The sequence below is a fragment of the Miscanthus floridulus genome, unplaced genomic scaffold, assembly GCF_019320115.1.
Source record: "Miscanthus floridulus cultivar M001 unplaced genomic scaffold, ASM1932011v1 fs_686_2_3, whole genome shotgun sequence".
NCBI lineage: Eukaryota > Viridiplantae > Streptophyta > Magnoliopsida > Poales > Poaceae > Miscanthus > Miscanthus floridulus.
In genome coordinates this window covers 23,650-32,960 of record NW_027097109.1, presented here as the reverse complement: position 1 = coordinate 32,960, position 9,311 = coordinate 23,650, and the positions used below count along the sequence as shown (strand labels likewise).

At 54.4% G+C, this 9,311-nt stretch overlaps 1 protein-coding gene across 1 annotated transcript in view; it reads left to right on the top strand.

Annotated features, from left to right (window-relative positions):
* Nucleotides 1–3,344: 3,344 nt before the first annotated feature.
* LOC136532678 (GDSL esterase/lipase At5g03600-like) overlaps nucleotides 3,345–9,311 on the top strand; it is a 16,507-nt gene continuing 10,540 nt past the window's right edge. Inside the window, exons 1-2 of the mRNA XM_066525277.1 lie at nucleotides 3,345–3,587; nucleotides 4,739–4,796. Of these exons, the coding sequence (XP_066381374.1) occupies nucleotides 3,345–3,587; nucleotides 4,739–4,796 (301 nt within the window). The remainder of the gene's footprint in view (nucleotides 3,588–4,738; nucleotides 4,797–9,311) is intronic.

Below are 9,311 nucleotides of genomic sequence, written 5' to 3'. Positions count from 1 at the left end.
ATCCAAGCGAGCTGACCTCCTTGTCACCGACCTTGAACGAACCTTTGTGAAACTCTAGGCAAACGGCATCAAACTCAATCCCGAAAAATGTGTTTTCAGGGGTCCCAAGGGGCATGCTGCTCGGCTTCATCATCTCCGAAGCATGGCATCGAAGCCAACCCTAGAGAAAATATCAGCCATCACAAGGATGGGCCCGATCCAAAACATAGATGGGGTTCAGCGGATCACAGGGTGCCTTGCCAGCCCTTAGCCGATTCATTTCACGCCTCAGCGAACGAGGACTCCCCCTTTATCGACTCCTAAAGAAAACCGACCTGCTTCAAGTGGACAGCCGAGGCTCAGGAGGCGCTTGACATGGTTAAATGATTTTTAACTAAGCTACCGGTCCTAGTTCCTCCATGCAACGGAGAATCTCTCCTACTGTATATATCGGCCACCACCCAAGTGGTTAGCTCTGCCTTAATAGTAGAGCGAGAGGAAGAGGGGCACGCCTTTAGGGTGCAGCGCCCTATATATTTCATCGGCGAGGTGTTATCCGACTCCAAAACCCGCTACTCCCAAATCTAGAAACTCCTCTACACCGTCCTCATCACCAAAAGGAAGCTATGCCACTACTTCGAGTCGCACCCCATGACAGTAGTGACGTCATTCCCCCTCGGCGAGGTCATTCATAGCCATGATGCTATGGGAAGAACCGCAAAGTGGGCACTCAAGCTGATGGATCAGGGCATTTCTTATGCCCCCCGAACGGTGATCAAATCTCAGACACTAGCTGACTTCATCACGGAGTGGATCGAGGTCTAGATGCCACCAACAGCCGTCGATCGGGAGTACTGGATAATGTACTTCAATGGATCGCTGATGAAGAAGGGCGCTGGAGCAGGACTAGTCTTTGTATCCCCCCTCGGGGTCCACATGAGATACATGGTTCGGCTTCATTTCCCTTCATCAAACAATACTGCAGAATGCGAAGCGCTCATCAATGGCCTACGAATCGCCATCGAACTGGGCATCCGACGCCTCGACGTCAGGGGTGACTCTCAGCTGGTCGTCAACCAGGTCATGAAAGAGTTGTGCTGCCACGACGCCAAGATGGAGGCATACTGTCAAGAGGTCCGACGTCTGGAGGACAAATTCGATGGCCTCGAACTCAATCACATCCCCAGGCGCCTCAACGAAGCGGCCGACACGCTCGCAAAAGCAGCATCCGGCTGAGAGCCAGTCCCAATAGGCGTCTTTGCCAGTGACCAACACAAACCCTCGGTACGCTACATGGGGCCGGAACAAGCCGACGATGGCCCTTCTAGTCCTGACCCCCGGGGCCAATCCGCCAACTGCTCTGCCCGACCCCGAGGTCATGGAGCTTGGAGAGGACCCAGCAGTGGAGTCCTGACCCTCCCGATGACTAGAGAACGCTTTACCTCGACTACCTCCTCCATGACATACTACCGGCAGACAAGACAGGAAGCCCGACGGCTCGCACGACGCGCCAAGTCCTTCGTTCTTGTAGAGGGCGAACTCTACAAACGAAGTCACATCGGAATTCTGCAACTCTGTATCCCTGGCGAACAGGGAAAACTCCTGCTAGGCGACATCCACGGTGGAGTATGCGGTCATCATGCCGCACCAAGAACCTTGGTTGGGAATGCTTTCCGACAAGGTTTCTACTGGCCCACCGTGGTAGCCGATGCCGAGCAAATTGTACGCACCTGCGAAGGGTGCCAATACTACGCTCGGCAAACACACCTCCCGGCCTAGGCTCTCCAGATGATCCCCATCACGTGGCCCTTCGTGGTCTGGGGGCTCGACCTGGTTGGGCCACTCAAAAAGGTGCCCAGGGGGCTTTACCCACCTGCTTGTCACCATAGACAAGTTTACAAAATGGATTGAAGCTCGACCAATATCCACAATCAAATCGAGCAAGCTGTGCTGTTCTTTCTCGACATCATCCATCGCTTTGGAGTACCGAACTCCATCATCATAGACAATGGCACGCAGTTCACCGGTAGGAAATTCGTTCGATTCTGTGATGAACAACACATCCAAATTGATTGGGTAGCCAGTCGTGCACCCCCGGACAAACGGGCAGGTCGAGCGCGCAAACGGCATGCTTCTTCAAGGCCTCAAACCCAGAATTTTCAACCGGTTGAACAAGTTCGGTGCGCGTTGGCTCACTGAGCTCCCAGCTATGCTCTGGAGCCTAAGGACAACTCCTAGCCGGGCCACCGGCTACACACCTTTCTTCATGGTCTATGGTTCCGAGGCCATTCTCCCAACAGACCTCGACTACGGAGCACCAAGAATCAGAGCATATGACGAACAGGGAGCCAAGGCATCTCACCAAGACGCCATGGACCAGCTGGATGAAGCCCGTGACATCGCCCTCCTCCGTTCAGCTAAGTACCAGCAAGCGTTGTGGCGAGTACCACAGCCGACGGGTGCGGGGTCGAGCCTTCAATGTCGGAGACCTCGTCCTCCGTCTTGTGCAGAGCAACAAGGACCACCACAAACTCTCCCCGCCCTAGGAAGGGCCCTACGTCGTCGTGGAAATACTTCGCCCAGGCGCCTACCGGTTGAAAACCATCAAAGGCGAGGTCTTCACCAACGCCTGGAACATTGAGCAGCTACGTCGCTTTTATCCTTAAAATAAGCATACACTCTTCCTTATCAGTTTTTGTCATAATAATACCCTGATCCTTAGTGACTTCCGACCCCTGCAAATAGCGAGGGGTCAGACCTCACTCGGGGGCTGGCATGAGATCGTAACATATGACATATGTAATACAAGTATTACGCTTGCAAAAAATTCCTGTGTTATACTTACAAACATTCTCTAAGTTTTCCATTCGCCTCATAAACGAGTCCCGAGGGCTAAGATCTTGGGAACCAATTCTGAATACAACTGGTAGGACTGCGAGACACCCACGCCCCAGCGGCTGCAACCTCTTTGCTCACCAGTTCAATCAGAATTAGTTCGCCCATGTTCCTAGCTTCTTATGACTTAGACCATGAGAAGAGTCGGAAAGCACTAAAATCATTCCTACAGAAAGGAGAGAAGATAAAAATTGCTTGCCATAAGCAAAGGATGTAATTTTGTTCATTTTTTGCACAAATTCAGTCACTTACAAAGCGATTTCATTACAAAAAGGAACAATATACTTATAAATTCAGAGGACTATTTGCTCGAGGGGCTTCCCCACAAAGTTATTTCATTACAGTCTCTGCTTAGCTCTACTACAAGTACTACTGCGGTCGCCGCGCCACGCTCTCCATCGGCGACGCCCAGGGCATGTACACGGGCCAGCTCGTCTACTGCGGTCGCCGCGCCACGCTCTCCATCGGCGATGCCCAGGGCATGTACATGGGCCAGCTCATCTACTGCGGTCGCCGCGCCACGCTCTCCATCGGCGACATCCCGAATATCCCACCGCTTCGCTGGATCCTCGAAGGCTGCCACCATCTGCGACGTCTCCACCGGAGCGTCCGGGGACTACGCCATCGTCGTCAGCCACAACCTCGACAACGACGCCACCGCCAGGGCATCTGGGGACTACGCCATCATCCCCAGCCATAACCCTGACAACGGCGTATGGGCAGGAAATGCCTCCCGCCAAAGGAGGAGCACAGCGGACGATGGCGTAGTCGATGACGTACGACGCCCACCGGCGCCTCTTCTCCTTCGACAGCAGCGACTCCTCAGCAAGGGCAGTACGCACCATCTCATCTACGTTGGATAACCTCTCGGCTCGACATCACGCGCCAGACTCATCGAGCAAATTTGTGAGTTCTCTCTCTCTCTCTAGCATTACTCTTCCTCACTCAGGAATTGCCACGATGCACGGACGCGTTCGGCGGAAAGGAAGAAGAAGGAGAGATAGCGGCTCGGAGGCAGAAGAGGAGGTGGGATGAGAACTCCTCTCCCCCTCCCTATTTAAAGAGGAGGCACGGTAGCTAAGGAAAGGCGAAAGGTTGGACAAAAAACCCTCTCCCTTCCCCTCTTTAAATACGGAATCAATGCTGATTGATATCTAGAGGGACGCGCCGAAACTGACGGGACGCACCCCGGTCGATGAGGCGTCCCTCTTTGGTCAAACTGAGCACTGCCTGGGTATGGCTCGCTACTGACCCACTCCGGACATGGCAATTAAGGCGCCCATGTAGGCAGACAGCCCTTCACCTCCCCATGCAGGACCATGGACGATCCGATGACCGGACCTTTTGGATCTCCTGGGCTGGCCGTTCGGCCCAGAAGACACGACGAACGAACGTCCAAAGAAAGATAAGCCTCTCAGCTTTCTTACTTTATGCGTTAAAATTCATTCACGAGTTTTGACCCCATCAAACGGCGGGGACACGAACATCACTCGAGGGCTGCCGAGGATGACTACCAGTCTAGACATCCTCTTCACCCGACCCCTCCTGTACTGCTTGAAACTGGGAGTACAGAATACGGGCATAGAACTTTGAGTAAAACTAGACGAACTGGCAGACCCTATGCCTCGGTGGCTACGGTGTTTTTGTTCACCAGAAAAACCATGCTCAAACACCCCTCGCATCTCCGACTTCAATGTCTGCCTTCTCAAGAAGGGTTCGGAGGGGTCCACCTACAGAGTCTCTCCCAAAGGAGAAGCTGTCAGGTTCCCTAAGTTAATTAAACGGCTCGGATCACCACCGAGACACGAAAAACAAAGAATAGCAATTCTTATGTAGGTTACTCCAACCTCATCGTGAACATCAGGGTCCGAACCCCGCGCAGACACATTTGGTAAGAGCCTTTCGTCACTCATACTGCCAAGGTAATGTTGCTGACCCCGCCTTCGTTTCGATTATATTATACATAGGCAAAACATCCCAATGCTTCGTGTCGCATCACGAAACGGCCATCGCCTCATTCGATATAGGCGACCATAGGCCGAGGTTCGAAGGTCGGCCCACGAAGGGCTCGAGGCCGCCTCATGCTGAATAGAGCCAGGGAGAGATAACCGAGACAAGCCCCAGCGGCCCTGCCTGACCCTGCTCAGAAGTGGACAGGGACATCTCAACCTTCTCTCGTTCGATTCTAACCCCGAGCCAAACCCACAGAATCTCCATCGAGGAGAGGCCATCGGGCCCCCTGAGCTTATCGAACTGACTCAGGCATCTACTGGGAGGCGGGTTAAGAAGTTGTGGAGTGCCACCAGAGGGCTCTGCTGACCCCATCAGCAAATGATGGACCCGGATTCCACATGAACGTACCCTGTTAGTGAGCTCGTTGAGTGCGACACTCGAGCCATCGAGGCAAGTGTCATTCACTCAGCCCCTCCGATTGTGAAAACCGAGGACGGGGTAACACGCAAATAATGGCCGACCCCTATTAGACCCTAACAAGGCTCGGGGGCTCGAGCCAAACAATACAGGGACATAGGTTCAAAGGCCTCACCTTGCCGAGCCCATAGAGTCCCTAGTTGGGGATTTCTATTGGAAGACAGGGCGGGGAATATTGCGATGACATCCATGGACTTCGTCAACCCTATCACCAAAACCACAGTTCCAATCTCCAGTAACCCCCGACCCTAGCAAATGCAGGGGGTTGGACCTTACTCGGGGGCTGGTTAAGGTACGGCTACCTCCTTTCTTTCTTTTAGAACAATCTCCTCGCATTATAACCAGCGGCATAATTTAGGGGAACAGATTGGTAAGATCGTAAAAAATCAAACAAAACGAAATTACGACGCAAAATCATGAAAAGCGTCCAGACTCGAAAAATACCGACACTTGTCCACATATTACACATAAGTTGTTCTCAAAATTGTTTGACTAATTACTCCCAGGGAGGGAGAACCATCTCTTTCAGATTGTCTGCCAGGTTCTTCACAAGGGGAGCAACCATCTTCTTCTCCATTTCCTCCAGCTCTTCATCCTCGTAGGTGGACGGGAAGCCTTCGCTCATCACCTTCAGGTTTATTTCCTTCTCGTAATGGGCAGTGGGCGATGGTGAAGGCCTGGTAATCCGGCAGTGAAAGGCACTCTCCTCAAGCTGGCCCACCCTGAGCCATGATACCTGTGACACGAGCCACGAGCGGGCTGGTCTCCACCGGCTCCTATCACATTCAGGGCATTAAGGACCACCCCGACCGCAGCTTGTAGAAGATCGTGCTCATCACTCTCAACCTGAAGGGCCCTTCGCGCATAGGCAGCCTCTTTTTCCAGCTTGGTGGAGACGTTCTCAGCTCTCAACCTTTGGTTCAACGTGTCACCGAGCTCCGCCCGGAGAGAGCGGACCACCGCGACATCCTCGTCCACCTTTTGCTGGAGGGCCGTGGCCCTACTCTTGGCCTCTCGTCGGAGTTCCCGCTCCATCTCTAGCTCCTTCAGGACTTCGCCAGCCTTCTCATTGACCACAGCATTCCTCTACAGTAGCTCGTCTCGCTCTTTTTGGAGCCTAGCAATCTCCTCCCCATCTAGCTTAGACCTCACCAACAGATCCTCGAACATCCCGTGGGCCCTCCTCCCGTGTCCTGAATGCACCTGGGCCTCTCGCTCCTAGGCGGTAGCAAGCTGGGCGGCCATATCTGCTCATAGCTGGGCCTCCTCAAAAAGGCAATCCCTCTCCTACCTTCTGCTCATAGAGAAATTGGGACTTTTTCTGGCTATGAGCAACAAGAATCTGAAGAGGAAGAAGACTGGTATCAGAAAAGCAAAAACACAAAAACATGCGCAGAAAGAAGAAAGCCCAGCAAATACCTGAGTAGTAGGAATAACAATCTCACAGGAGGGCTCCTCTGGCCTAGTCTAGGGCGTTCAGCATGGTCGAGATCCCGATGTCAAGACCCTCCCGCTCCATGCTCTCAGAATGATCATCGAGCGAGGAAAAGGGCCGACGTTAGGGTCCTGAGCAGCCATCCACTGGAGCGACGGCTCCCCTCGCGCGAGGGAGCGGTCTCCTCCCGATAAAGGGGCTAGGGGCGGCTCCTTCCTGACCCTATGCATGCACCACTGCCACGCTCGAGGATCCTCCGACTAGATCCTCCTCCATCTAGGCCACTTCAAGCGCCACGAGGCGGATCCACCTGGGCCCCCTGGTGGCGCAGATTGCACTACGCCCTTGTGCGCTACCACGATCGTACCCAGCTGGTCCAGGCTTGGCGCAGTCATGACTGCCTCCACCGGCGAGTATACGGCCCTCGACTGGCTATATGCACGTCCTGCCATGAAGGAAGCCTGCCTGCTCGGTAACCTCCGCAGGGCGTGGGCGCCACCACAGACATCGTCGGGTCGGCCAACGCGGCCCCACGTCGGCATCACTCCTAGCCCGAAACAGGGGTGATGGCAGGATGACACCATCTAGTCCCGCTTGAATGGCGAGGCTCTTCTTGGGCGCTAGCCCTAGGGGGTGACCCATCGCAAGAACCTGCACAAAGGTAATAACCATTAAGTCAAAATAAAAATGGAAAAAGGGATGAAAACAGAGGAATCAGCAGCTTACTGTTGACGTCCTCAGCTGGCGGAAGCATTTTGGGGATGGATCCCTAGATCCCTACCCCGACTCATCTAGGTAGGACGTATTCATGCCTGCCCCCTGCTTCGGGGCAGGGGGTTCATCTCATCGGGCAGCGGCACCAGAGTCTCTCCCCTCCATCGTCTCAGTCAGGCACGGCACCGGAGTCGCTCCCCTCCATCGTCTCACGGGGCACGGCACCGGAGCTGCTCCTCTCCATCGTCTCGTTGGGCGCGGCACCGGAGCCGCCCCCCCTCCATCGTCTCACGAGGTGCAGCACCGGAGCTGCTCCCCTCCATCATCGCCTCGGGGATGGCAAAGGCAAGCCCGCCCTCCCCTCGTCCACCGGTCCTCGGCCGGCACGCCGTGCGAAGCAGCGGACTCGCCGGCCTCCACTAACCTCATCGATCTACTTCCCTCCGCGTGGAAAGGGAAGGGCCCCTGCACAGATGGGTGGCCACTCGTTAGCATGTCCTCGTCCTCCAGGATGCCCCAATCCACACCGACGGCTACCTCATCATCGTCGTCATCATCATCGTCATCGTCATCGTCCTCACTGCTCATGTCCTCTCCCTGATCCCGTGCCTCCTGCTTGAGTCATTTTGCCTTCTTTATCTCTTCCCTTGCTTTCTTGTCCTGCTCGGCCACGAGTCGATTTGCTGCCACCATGACCTTGTCCTTTGGCAGTGGAACCAGGCTATCCTAAAGACTAGCCCCCTCAATGGTCCCAACGTCATAAAGCAAGTGTTAAAAAATGGAGATCCAGGAAAAAGAAAAGAGCACGGGAGAGGAGGGCTTATGAATTCAAAGAATCCAGGCTCCGACCACATTGGGGGGTGTCTGGGCACCAGATACACAATGTCGAGGACCCTGCCTACAGAATCCTTCGTCGGCTCCGTCGCCTCCTTGATGCACTGCGCCACTTCCGAGTAAGGGAGCACCTCGTCAACAAGCACTGTCCCCTCAAACGATATCCCGGGCATCATCCGATGTAGGGGAAGCACACGCACCATTAGGGGCACCACCCTCCTAGTGTGGTAGGCACTGATAATCCCTGTCCCCTTTACACCCTGACCCTTCAGGGCTTGGAGGGCGGAAAGAAGGTCGGAGATGTGTTTCTTGTCTTTGGACTGGACGCCCTAGCCCCACGACTCCGGAACGTCCACAATAAGACATCCAGTATACTTCGGTAGGGTGGCACTCACATCATCCCTAACATAAACCACTGTGAGTGCCATCCCTTGTTGGATGTCGCCAGACGCATGTATGGGTAACCCTTCGACCGAGTATGGCGCAGATGAATGCTGGCATATCCCATCGGCGCGTTCACATCTTTCCCCCCAATCTTCCTCTTTGACAAACTAATGTTAAAGAAATACCGCCACAGATCAAAATGGGGATCGATCCCTAGGAAAACCCTCGCACAGGGCAATAAACGCTGCCATGTGCTGGAATCCCATTGGGAGTTAGATGCTGCAGCTCTACCTCATAGTAATCCAACAACCCCGAAGGAATCTATGCACAGGTACCCTGAATCCCCGCTCATGGAAGATGGCAAAAGAGACGACATACCCTTCAGGCGGCACCAGGTCACCCTCGTCGCCAGGTAGCAGCCACTCCTGGATGATGGACAGTGGGCAAAGAAGGCCACGGCGGACGAGGCCCTCCAGACGCCGGGAGGTGATGCTTGATCTGCCCCACAAATCCATTAAAGCAGTAGGGGGAAAGGGCAGGCGCGAGCTTGACGATGGCTACAACGCGAACACAAGCCGGTTGACGGTGGCGATGCGGGTGCAGGAGGCTAGGACGATTGGCAGCGGATGTTTCGAACACA